Here is a 13777-nt window from a genome sequence, read left to right on the forward strand (position 1 = left end):
TTATTGATGTTGAACGCTATAATTTATGTACAAAAGTTTGTCGAGTTTATTTGAGTTTTTTAGGAATTTGAATTTTTGCCAATTCAAGTTTCAGCGCTAAAATGTGTTTTTTTTAGGAATCTGTTTTTATTTTCTGAGCATATTTATAAATATTTTTTTTTGCGGTGATGGAAATAGTGCTGTTTTTATAAAATTTGATTTAAAATAATAAATTTACAAAATTTCTTTAATTAATTAATTTATATTTTAAAGTAAGAAAAATAATATTTTCGGAAATTAGTTTAAAAAAAGTAAATTTTCCATCTTCGCATTTTCAATTGAGTTAAATGACAGAAGAGAGCACGAACCTGGGACCTATCTATGGCTATAACGAATAAAATATTGCACAGTGTTACAAAAATTAGAACTAATTATTATTTTGAAACAATTGAATTAAGGTTTTTGTTCTACTTTCAATAAAATTATTTCATGAAAATTAAAAAAAAAATTAATAATAAAGTTTAATTTTTTAATAAAATATCCGAAAGAATATTAAATTAAAAAAAAAATCGATTTTAATTGAGAAATATTTGATATTTATTTTTTTAAATGTTTTTGATTTAATATTGAAGAAAATTTATATAAAATCAATTTTTACAACACTGTGCGTTGGATTAAAAAAATATTTTGATTATTGTTGGCAAATCGAATTCAACACTTCTCACGTGGCAATGCACGTGATGACTATTAAAAAAAATTATTTTTAAAAAAGAGGAAAAAATCCGAAGAAAAATTAATAAATATTTACAAGGACGCACCAAACGAGAGAACTAAAAAAAATTTTTTTCGATACACAACAACTTGCACTCGGACTCTTGCGGACCTCCATTCACGCCAAATAATAAAATTATTTTAGTCTAAAATGTTAGCCCCATCGCGATGCCAAGGAGTACAGTGATCTCAGAAGCTCCAAGGCTCTGGCATCCGAGTGTTTATTTTGAGCATTGTCTGTTCCGTAATTACTAGAGGATTCCGCTACAAAGTCTTCCGACAAGCCGAGGCTCTTTTGAACGCGCGGCGCACCGCCTCGTGTTCGGGTACGAGTTCGTGGCTTGCGGCTGGTAGTTGTTGGAGCTGGCGTAGTTGTCGTTGTCGTCGTCGTTGTTCTACTGTAAAAAGTCGTTGGATAATCTGTGGTTGTGGTTGGGAAATCAGTTGTAGTTTGTTCTGTCGTATCAGCTGCGGAGGTTGGGAAGGAAGTTGTTGTCTCAAAATCTGTCGTTGTTTGGTCCGAGACACTCGTGGAAGTGACAAAGCTGTATTCGACAGTTGCCTCAGCGGATGTGTATTTATTGTGGTCCACACTGCGATACGTGGTTATCTTAGGAGACGCTTCTGTGGTTTGTTCTTGAGTCTTACGTTCACCTCCATAACGAGTTTTCACGATTTGAATATCACTTCCGCTTCCGTCTTTTGTATCCATTTGGATCAGTGCGTTCAAAAGTGCATTTCTCGACTCTTCGACAGTTTTATTGTAATCATCATCACAAGTCTGGATCAAAAGCAGGATCAATCTTCGCACATTTTTGTTCTTATCTGCTTGTTTCATGACATTCATCAAATGGTCTGCTTGCGTATCATTCAGCCCCCCAAACATTTCATTGGCTCGTTTTTGCATGGCGGTAACGAAATCCTGTTCACTCAAATCCTTTTCATCTTGTGGAACTTGATTGTAAGCTGCTGTTGGTTTTGTATTCAATTCCTTGCCACGACGCGTCGAAACTGAAGCAGTTCTCGTGGAAACTGTGAACGTTGGAGCTCCTGTGATTGCTTCGGTATAACTTTCAGTCGTCAAATCCCGTGGTAAATACGTCGCTTCATTATTTGCCTTTTTCGCCGTCTCCGATGACTCCATCAATCCATCATTGATCGTCAATGGGTCCAAAAAGATCGAATATGACACGGTTGTTTTGCTGTTCGGACTAATCTTACCCGTATCTGGGATAGTAGTTTTCGAGAAATCTGGCAGCGGTGTCGAACTGTCATCGAGCGTCGTGATTTTTCGCGTGATAAAATGGCCTCGTGAATTCACAGCAGCGTTCGTGGTAGTGTCAAGGGGCGTTTCAGTAGTTGTTGTTGTCAAACGATCACCGAAACGCGTAGTTTGAGCAGTACTGCTTTCAGTTTCTTGCACTGTCACATAGTTAAAGTACGATTTCCCGCGTTTTTCCGATGATTTTACGCTATTTCCGTTGTTTCCGAAGATCGATTGTGATTGGGATTGTTGCAGCGATTCTTCGTCGTCCTGCACGGGAGGCTCATAGTATTTGCTGGGCGTGAAAACAACAGGTGTCGACTTGTATGGCGGCAATAAATCCGGAGATGGAGTCGGGGTTTGTTCCGTATCGAATACAGTAGTTGTTCCTTCGTCACCCCATTGCTCAGGAGCTTCAGAATTTTGTTCTAATTTAGACAATGGAGCACTTCCTGTTGGTTTTACGCCTTTTCCGTAAGGTGAAGTAACTTTTTTGTTCTTATTACTTTTGTCTGATGGGAAATAAGTGCTTTCCGTTTGAGTAGAAATATCTTTTTCTGATTCTTGACTCTCAAAGGGGAAAGTTGTAGACAAAGCAAGACCTCCATTTATCTCAATAGCCAATGGATTTGCATCCGTAGTCGTTTCAAAACCATCACGAGCCTTTCCTTGTCGGTTATAATAGTTATTTGCTTCATTCTCAAGTGTTTCAGCGATTAAATCTGAGCCAGGAGTGCGATCAATGGCATTATTTGAAAATGGCGGCAAAATTCTGTTCACTGGGACAGGAACATTTATCTTTGTTGTTGTCGTAGTAGGACTTTCGGTAGTCGTAGTTTCTTGTCGATGTGTTGACAACGTGACATCTGAAAAATCTAACACTTCAAAATCCTCTGTAGGTGACACAGTAGTCGTTGTAGAAGTCGTTGTTGCAGTTTTTGGGATGGCAAACGATGCCTCCTGCCCATGGAAGACATCTTGGTTGTTAAAGCGATTCTCGATCTCATTAGATTCCAATGGAGGAGGTTCCGTGGGTCGGATTTCCGACAAAATTTTCCTGAATGTCTCGGGATCTTGCAAATAAGCAGACAAGGCGTGTGTGAAAACTTGCGCTAATTCACGGATTTGCGGCGAACCAGCAGCAGCGTAAATAGGACTGCGGGAATTTTCGGTATCCAAGTCGTTATCGTCGTCATGAAAGCTGATTTTAGTATTGTTCGGTTCAAGACGCTTATTTTCCGCTTCAAATAAGGCCTGATATTGTTCGACGGTGCGTTGACTGAGATGAGCAGCTGTAATTGCCGGCGTATTTGCTTCCGTGGAAAGTTCGAAATCAGAATTTGTTTTGCCTTGGAAGTCATCGTCACCATTTGTGGAAGCAGCAGGAGTTGGTTCGGTGCTGTTTTGATCGACAGGCGTCGTTGCAAAGTACAAAGCGAGGGAATGAAGCGCACTGGGACCCGAACTTGGAGGAACTTCTAAGCCGGCGCGTTGTCCTTGATATTTTTCCGAGTCGTTTTCCATGGTACCGAGTTGCTGAAGGGTCTTCATCATTTCCATGGCGTGTTCGGAGACACTTGGAGTTGGAGTCGTGGAACGTACTTTGGGAGTTCGTTCACTTGTTGTTTCCTTGGTTGCTTTATTCGTGAATGACGGGATAGTTGGAGTGTAAAAAGCTGCTTCTTTCGCTTTGGATGTCAATTTTTTAGCTGTGCTATAGGTTTTAGGATATGCAGTGGTACTGCGGGGCGTTGTTGTTGTCGATTGAGTCGTAAATTGTTGCACAGATTTTTCTTGACGATCACGCTGTTCCAAGCTACTTTGATAGGTTGTGCTTCCTCGATTGAATTGGGTCGTTAAAGAACTTGCAGTTGTTGTACTTTGACGAGATCTTGTTTCAGGAGCTCTCGTCGTCGTTGTCGTACTCAAAATCTCCGTTGGTCTCGTATTGAAAGGTTTTGGCTCAAATCCTCCATTGTTACTATTTGGCGCGGGATCAAACCCGAATCCAGTAGGTCTGGCACTTTCTAATCTTTTGCCCGTACGATCTGTGGGATTAGCAACCGAAGCCGATGACGAAAAGGAAATTTGTTTTTCTGGCTTTGGATATTCGTAACCGGCGGGTTTTCCATTAGCTGTGGGCACGGGGTAGTCATAACCGTTTAACAATTGACGAGGACGTACAAAAGATGCAGTTTCCGCTACTTCTTGAAGTTCCTTCGAGCCACTACTGGAAACCGCTTCAAAAGTTCGTTTACTGGGCATGCGAATTTTCGCGGTGTAATGAACTCGTGCCGTATTTTGGGGCTTTTTACTGCGTCCTACATCGATAAATTCGAAGCTTTCGATGCTGTCGGGGTTCGGTTCGGAGAAATAAGCATCCATGCGACGATTTTTCTCAACAAATGCTTTGCCAACGCGGCGATCAATTTGCTTTAATGGTTCACCCGAGAGAGATTCCACATTGAATTCGGCCTGTAAGTGTTTCCGTTGCTGCAATCGACGATTTTTGTCACGTGCGAGAGTTTCGGAGCTTTCGGCATACTGACTCGGTGATGAGGCGCAATCAACTTTGAACCACCAGTCACAAATTAGATCAAGTTGACGGAAAATTGTGCCGTTCGGGCATAAAAATGAGATTTTACGACCTTCGTCACAAATGTGGAAAACCTAAAAATGCAAAAAAATTAAAAAATCTTCTTTTGAAGGAAAAATTAAAAAAAACTTACCTGACAATCCGTTTCCAAATCCGCAAAATATCCGTTCCCGTGTTCCTTGCAGGTGAAATTCGTCTTTGGAATTCCAGTCAATACGGGAAAATCGACTCCAGGTCGCCCAAGGACTCCTTGATAATTTTCCAAGTCAACTTCATCCACATCGGGATCGATGGCAAGACGTTTCCGGACTTTGGTTTTCACTTCTCCGCTCTTCAAGGACTCTCGACTTTCTTCATAGGCAGCAGCTCCCGTTCTGGCAGCTACTGTACTCGGAGAGGCTTTTGTTCGTATTTTGATCTGTGAAAAAAAAAGAAAATAGGTCAACTTTAAAAATTTAAATTTTTAGTTAAAAAAAATCGAAGAAGACACTTTTAATCGCAAAAATTTAAATACAAGCAAGTCAATCATTCTAAAGGTCGTTTGTGTCTCTCTCTGTTGTTGTTGTAAATAATTACATGCTTATTGTTTCGTGTGTTGTGAGAGACGTAACAGATGATGCAAATCGCATGGTTGGCGGAATGCAATCGAATCGCAGCAAAAAAATGCATGTAACTAATCAATTTCGATTTTTGTCTCGAAAACTATTCATTCATGCAAAATTAATTCATTTGCAGTACCAACGAAAAATAAAATAAAAAAAATTACATCGCGCGCACTATGATCTTTGATGACCTGCTTTTGTCAAGTGAATGATGGGAATTTCTTCCTTGAAAGGTTTTCAAAGATTTTTTCGATTTATCGATCAATTGCGATGAGAATGAAGTTTTAACAATATTTTCCGGTTCAGGTACACATGCAAACTTGCGAAATTATATTTATTTTACATATTTTTCTGGGTCGTTAAACAGATGATTATTGGCAATGTTATTTGGCAAAGAATTTGTCTGATTAAATTTTACATAAAGCAAAAAAAAAATTTTCTTCGAAGTTTTTGTGCCTCAATTTTTTTTTTTCAAATTAAAAAAAAATAAATACTTCTCATAATTAATGAAAAATAAATATTAAGATTGACATTAAAAAAAATTATAATTTTTAATTAATTTATTTTAAATTTATTTTTTTATTTTTAATAATTTTTAAATTGAATTTTAAATTAATTTAATTAATTATTTTTTTAAAATTTAATTGTTTTAATTTTTAAATAAAAAAATCATAAAAATAAGAAAAAAATGGAAATATACATTTTCTTATTAACATAAATTATTTTTGATTTCTTTCAAAAATTTATAAAACATTGGCAAATTTTTTAAAAATCTTTGCAAGAAATTAGCTATAGGTTTTAAATATTTTATTTGATTTTTTAATTTTTTTAAATACTTTTTTAAAAAAATCAAAAATAAAGTCCGATCCCATTTCAAAATTGGGGCAAAACTAAAAAAAAGGTTTTTGTTTTTTTTTTTTTCATTATTTTTCAAGAAATTTTTGCATTAATTTTTTAAATAAATTTTAATTTTTACTGATTTTTGTCTAAAAATCAAATTTTAACATAAAATTTTATTTTAAATTTTTTTTATTAAATTACTGAATTTATTTTTTAAAATTTTTTGACAGTTATTTTTTTTTTTATTTTTTTCCATAATTTTTAAAATGAAACATTTTTTCTGTAATTTTTGTTTTTAAATTAGCAAATTTAAAGTTTAATTTTGTAAAAAAATCAAAAAAAATTGTTAAAATTTTGTGATTTTGTATTTAAATTTTCTTATTAACATCAAAACTTTTTTTTTTTTCCCTTTTATTTTAAAATTTTGGACTTTATTTTTGAAAATTTTCATTTGGAGCGGCCTTATTTGATTTTTTAATTTTTAGTTTTTATAATTCTTTTTAACTCTAATATTTTTTTTCATTAAATTAAATTTTTTTCATTTTTTTAATATTTTTTTTTATTTTTTGCTAAATATTTTTTTTATATAATTCTTAATTTTTTATTATATATTTATTTTTTTATTATTATTTTTTAAATTTTTAAATATTTTTATAATTCATATATTTTTTTTTAAATTTACTTTTTTTTTAAATTTTATTTTTTATTTTTTTACAAAAATAAATTTGATTAAAAATTATATTTTCAGTGAGAAATAATTAAGAAAAAAATATTAGAAAATTTAATTCTTCATAAAAAAATATAAATTAAATATTTCAAAAAAATATTAAACCAGACCTCATTCTATATAATAATAAAAAATAATAACAATCACACATTTAAACAATCATTTATTTGCAAATAAAATTACGTAAAAAAAACAATCTATTGAATATTTGTACAGCAATTTAACACATGAAACAAAAGTACAAATGAAAAAAAGAAAAGAAATCTGCAATTGTTTGACGCGAGACGATAGTCTAGCCATCACTCGATTGATGTTCGTGTGGCTTGCTTACTTTTTGTGATATGATTTTGTGCGGCGTGCCATGTATTCGCTAATTGCACCGCTGCTGACCCCTTTACGAAAGATCGAATTTATATTTTTTAATTAACTAATTACCGCGCGCGCTAGACAAAAGGGCGTTAGAGTGTTTTTAAATTTTTCGTTACATTTCGCTTTCAACAGTTTTAATTATATGGACACTTAATTACATGTTACAGGCAGTCTTGTTTTTTGTGGATGAAGAGCCACACACATTGTGTTATTGTTTTTTTTTCTTGTTTTTTTCTGAAATAATTATGAAACGACCTTCAGAAATATGTTATAATTTTTTTTTGCATGAAGAAGAAGAATTGGAGTAAAGTTTTAAAGAAGAAGATGCACGAAATGGAAAATTTTTATTTTTTTTCTTTGTTTTTTTTTAAGTTGATAATTATTTTTTTTTATATAAAATAACGTGTTAAACGCCTCGTTTTCATGTTATTTTTTAATATTACATAAAAAAAGAGAAAAAAAAAACAAAAGAAGAAAATTATAACAAACATTGACACATCTTCGTGACCGTTTGTTCCAAGGCGTGAACGATCATTATCGAGGCGTCTCTCGTGCTATTTCTGATCATTTGTGTCATAAGTCACGAGTCAAAGTTTTTCCCTTTTACTTTTCTCCTTAAGTTACATTTTTGCAGAGAAAAGCCCTTAAATTGTTTAAATTTTTCTTTTTTTTATCATATCAAATAATCGGTAACTTAATATCTCATAGATAAATTTTTACATTTTTTTCGTATCATTTATAATCTCCTTTTTTGCCTTTTATTCATTTATTTTTTCAAAAAAATTTTTATATAATCATCTGTCGCGACGACGACATTTAATATTGTATCAGATAAAACAATAGATTACGAATTCCGTTAACTTTGTAGAAAAATGCAGCACACGAATTTCTACAAAATTTATGTCTTTGCACTTACCTTTGACCCAGCACCGATGCATTCTAGTGTTTGAAAGCACAAAATGATGCCTAAAAAAACGAAAAATAAAAGTGTTAAATTTAATTGAAAAAAAAAGTATAGAAAATCATGATCTTGCAAAAATAAATAAATAACAAACAAACAATAAATAATGAGAGTACACACACATAATTTTCTTCATTATTATACATTATTCATGCGATGATGATCAAAAGAGATGCATTTTTCCTCCGTGTGTTATCTTCGCAGTTTCACACAAAATTTATTATTACAGTTGATTACTGTATACGTTTTATCGATCGAGTAATAAATAAATGATGATATAAGAGAGTAGTCCAGAGAAAATTATGCGAAAATGTGTAAGTAAGAGATCGTTTCATGTATGCCATTATTTAATGAATTCATGTTAACTTTATTTATATTAACTATTAATCTTTTAACTCATTTTTCTTTTTTTTTTTGAAAGAAATTTCTTTTATTAATTTTATTTAAAGAAAAAAAATTTAAACATATAATCAAGTTTTTTGTTTGTTTACAGAAAAAAGCTTACAATGTAATTATTTGATGGAGGTAACTTGATGATTATTGGACATTTGTATGTAAAAAAGGTAATTTTTTGTACTTGATCTTCAACATTGCAAGAAAGTAGTTAATGATATAATAAAGATAGACGCATTATAAAGCGGTAATTTTAGTCATTATCATTAGCTTACTACTGGTATTTTTTTGTAATGTATATTTTGTGAGATGAAGAAATTTGAACTGTTGATCGTTTATTAAATTAAATAATGTTTTGTTTTTAAACTGATAAATTAAGTGATTTTTTATATTTTATATATTTATTTTTCAAATTAAAAAATAATTTTTTTAATATAATTTTTTTGATTAATATTAAATAATAATATTATATTATATATTTTTTTAAATATCAAATAAATAAAAAAACTAAATTTACGAATTATTTTTTTTTAAAATAAAAAAATAATAAAAAGAAAAAAATGAATAAATTAATTAATTAAATAATAAATTTAATAAATAATTTAAAAAATTAATTTTTTCAGTAAACAATATTATTTAAATATTAAATAAATAAAAAAAACTAAATTTACGAATTATTTTTTTTTAAAAATAAAAATAATAAAAAGAAAAAAAATTTATAAATTAATTAATTAAATAATAAATTTAATAATATAATTTAAAAAACTAAATTTTTCAGTAAACAAAATTAATTAAACATTTTATCTTCTTTATATTTTTTTATTTTTTAAGTAAATTTATAATTTTTTTTCTAAGTAAAGAAATATATTTAATTCGATGTAATTTTCGACCTTTATTTACTTAGAATCTATTTATATCTTCATTTAATGTTTCATGACAATGAATTTTAAACAAAATAATAATAATATTGACAATGAAAAGTACCTGGCACACCCGTTTTCGGTATTGTTGTTATTTTTCTCTTGTTTAGTTCTTGAAGATTTGTTTTTATAAATTTATTTTACCAACACACCCATTAAATTTATAACTTGCAATTTTTTATTCAGTAGAATAAAATCATCTTGAAAATTTTTGATTTGATGATTTAAAATAATTTTGTTAAATCGAAGTTTAAATTAAATAAATTAAACATAAACATTCTTATTGAGTTATTTTTTCATCGATTAATGGTAAAATTTTTAATTTTTAGTATAAAAAGTTCATATAAAAATTATATGCATGTTATATACATATTATATACATATTATATACAAATAATATACAAATTATATACGAATTATATACATATAATATATATATATATAATATAATATGCATATAACATAGAAAAAATTAATTTTGTCCGCCACATTAATATTTTGTCTAATAATATTTTATTATTTTTAATAAAAATATTAACATTAATTAATTATATAATTTTGCAACAATGTTATATATTTATTTTTTAAAAAATTATTTTGTATTTTAAATTTTATGGAAACCTTCCTTTTTAAATTTTAATATATTTTTTTTTAATAAAAATCATTGATAAGCAAATTAATTTTAAAACTGTCCCAAACGATATCAGGAAGTAACTTCACTCATTTAAAAAATTATATCATTAACTAAAATTTTAAATTATTACCGCACTATTTTCGAATTAAACAAAACTATTACATTCACTGATATGATGATAATATTGTATAATTTGCCCAAAAAATTAAGTAATTTACCGAGTACTGTCCAAAAATGTAATAATAATGAAGAAAGTACAAAAATTATTTATCTGATGATAAATACTATAAAGACAAAACAAAAGATTAACATTTTTTATGTCTTTGTACTTAAAATTAATAAACATTACATAAATAAAGAGAGAATCTGCAAGCTTCCATTTTTAGCATGTAGGCGAAATATTTTAACTAAATGTTTAACTAAAAATTATTATTATTAATAAAATAATAATAAACATTTGTTTTGAAGAGTAAAAGCAAAAAATAACAAGAGAAGAGGAGAAAAGTGCTGTTTTGTTATGATGTATGCTTAGCACGTTGTAACGATTTGGGAATCGGAATAAAGAAATATATTGTTTAATTGAATTGAATGTTGTTGTTGCTATTTCTGCGGATCATGAAGTCGAACATGAAATACTATTGACTTTATTAATATTATTATTAATAATAATGATAATCTAATAAAAATATATATATTTGTATTGAATTGATTTTGAATGCATTATAATATATATTTCACTTAAAAAGGAGTATTTTGCTCGAGCATTGTTAATACGCGAGACCAGAGCAGCGAAGAAGAAGAAGAAAGTTCAATAGGTATCAATAAATCACCGGGTTCGCTTTTGTTTTATTCATGTTTCAAAATATCAGTGGCTTTTGTGTCGCTTACTATTATTTTGAATGTTTTGCTATTATGAAATACATTATACAACTTTTTACAATGACAAGGAGGAACAATATAATGATGCGCGTGAATGGTTCTTGGAAATTGTGGGTTTTCGTGAGAATTTTGGAACAGAGGCGTTTTTGTCTCTCTTTGACACATCATTTAATGCATTTTTTTGTGCATCAACCGAAAAAAACACGCACGTCCATCGAGACACGATTGCAGGCAAGGCAGCGCGAAGTTAAAGAAAGAAAGTAAAAGTGATGAATTTGTTTCGTGCTGTGAGCAACGAAGAAGGCGCACAAAACGAAGATGTGACAATTTGCGTGATAATGTTCTCACTTTTTTTTTCGTTGTATTTCTTTTAAATGAATGCAAAACGGGCAATAAATCGCATTTTGTGCATTGTTTCTCTTCCGGTGATGATGATGATGCGACGAGACAAGACGATGTCACAGCTGCTCGACGACTCTCATTAATCTTGTGTGGAAATGGAACGGTCGTGTGGTGTCAACGTATAATCGACACTAAATGTTCCGTTTAAATGTAGACACGATCATAATCATTGAATAATATGGCACTATTATTTTTATTATTATTGGCATTATTGTTATTATTATGATATTTGATGATTATCGTCGTATTTTTCTTGCATTAACGTATTTATTTGTACAATTTCAGATTTAGGAGTGGATTGTAACTTTACGGAAGTTTTTGAAGCTCGGGTTTCGGTAAGTATTTTATTTATTTTTTTAAAAATTACTCTAGGTACTTGGATATACGATTCTATTAACATTTATTTTCAGTCACTTCTATTTATTTTTATTTTAAAAAGCAATTTTGAGACTTTTTTGAGAAGAAGACAAGATTCATTGAACAATGTACAAAATTTGGACTCATATATCAACAAGAATTGTAACGCGAAATGTGAAACTCTTCATTGTAAAATCGGTAAGATTCATTTAAATGCATGTAAAATTAGTTCCATAATTCCAAGATGGAATCCTAATGTGCCACATGCTCATCAAGATGCAATAGCACGTATTCAACAGGCCCGTTTTTATCAAGATCCCATAGGATCAAGAATCCGACATTCCCCAGACCTAGTCAATGTGGTCAATAACGTCTTCTCATCTAAAGAGAATATTAAAGTATCGAAGGGAATACCAATCAACATCGAAGGATCAACATCAGCTATACCTTTTTTTGACCAGATCGCTGTATGAGTCAAAGAAACATATTGTTCTTCAATAAAACGTAGGAAAGCAATGTTGCAATTTTTGCTAAGAATATGGAAAACAGTTAAACTTGTTTTTAAAAAAATTGACATTTAAAATTGAGGCAATAATACGACGCTAATAAAACAATCCGCATTTCTCAAAATATTTTCACAAAAATGGCGCAACCATACCAGGTTCGCATGGAAGAAGCATCGAACCGCCTCCGACAAGCAAGCATGCAATACGAGCGTATTAGACATGGTGAAAAATATTTGCAAGAATTTTTGGATAAAATGGGCGTGTTCGATGGGAAGGCAAAAGTAAAAAAATCCTGAAAGACATTGATAGTGTTGATGAATACAGCGAAAGGATATTTCATCTCAGAAAATTGGCTCAGAAGGAAGCTGACAAAGTTAAAGACAATAATACAATAATTAAACTCAATTGCGGATGAATTTTGCAGAAAATGTATAAGCTTATTCATCAGCATCATCGAAAAAGTAAAACAAGATTGATTTTTACTAAAACTGTCATTCGAAAGCATTTTAGTTCTTAAATGTTTAAAATGAATAGTTCTCTTTTATTATAAAAAAAAATAAATTTATTGATTCTCAAGAACCCGGACTTCGAGTACATATAAGAGTTTAGAATCCCTTTTTACTTGATAAAAAAATCCATACACTTCTATTTATTATTTTTTATTTCGGATTGCGTCAATAAATGAATATATTACCGAGTTGAGAGTTGCTTGTTGTGCGGTTAAACGGAACGGGTCACCAAAGGTTTTTATTATCTCCAGCGGGCAAAGTAATAATGTAATAATCGATTTGTTAAAGAGATGAAATGGCTTGAAATGAAAATGCTTCCAAAGCGTCATAAATTATTCGCGATCGCGAAATGATAAAAAGAACATGTTTTTATAACGGTATCTAAAACAATATGTAAGAATACAAATATTTAAATAAACTCTCCTCAAATCTCATCATGGGAATATCGCGCTTGTTCCTGATTAGATAATAGCAAAATCTCATCACTTTTAGTGATCATCATGTAGTAAAAGTCATTGTTTCACGCGCGCGTTTGTTACTTTTACTCTCATCGCCGTAAATTGTGGCAAAAGCTGAACTAAACAAGAGACGGAACGAAATTCTGTATAATTGGGCCATCATCCAATTTTGCATTGTTATTTTATATGACTACAGGAAATGACCGAAAAAGTTTACTTTTAAATATTTCTTTTTTGTTTCACATACTGACCTTCTTTTGTAATGAGTATGAGAAGAAATTTGCATGTTGATACACGTCTTTGTATGTAAGTAAACATTAAAATAAATTATGTTCATTACCAATTTTTGACGCTGTTGCGCGCAAATTTCTCGATCGATTCACACGTTTTTACCTCATTGCTTATGAATCGTTGTATCATATCACACAACATCAAAATATTATTATTATTATTAATTTCTCTATTATTATTTTCAATTGATATTGTATTTATTATTTTTCCTTTTCTGACCGACATGACAGCCTCTTTTGTATATTAAGTTACTTATTTATTGTTTAAAATAAAATAGTATTGCTTTTTGCTTAATCGATTTCTCGTTCGTCTATTGTAA

General features: G+C 30.3%; 1 protein-coding gene across 1 annotated transcript; it reads right to left on the reverse strand.

The window, feature by feature from the left end:
• Positions 1 to 904: 904 nt before the first annotated feature.
• LOC134837624 (mucin-2) lies at positions 905 to 13342 on the reverse strand. The gene is made up of 5 exons (XM_063853006.1): positions 13255 to 13342; positions 8065 to 8114; positions 4744 to 5028; positions 4323 to 4684; positions 905 to 4271 (listed from the first exon to the last, which is right to left on the reverse strand). The coding sequence occupies exons 1-5, from the start codon at positions 13340 to 13342 to the stop codon at positions 905 to 907; spliced, it is 4152 nt and encodes a 1383-aa protein (XP_063709076.1).
• Positions 13343 to 13777: the final 435 nt, after the last annotated feature.

The sequence above is a fragment of the Culicoides brevitarsis genome, chromosome 1 (genome assembly GCF_036172545.1).
Source record: "Culicoides brevitarsis isolate CSIRO-B50_1 chromosome 1, AGI_CSIRO_Cbre_v1, whole genome shotgun sequence".
NCBI lineage: Eukaryota > Metazoa > Arthropoda > Insecta > Diptera > Ceratopogonidae > Culicoides > Culicoides brevitarsis.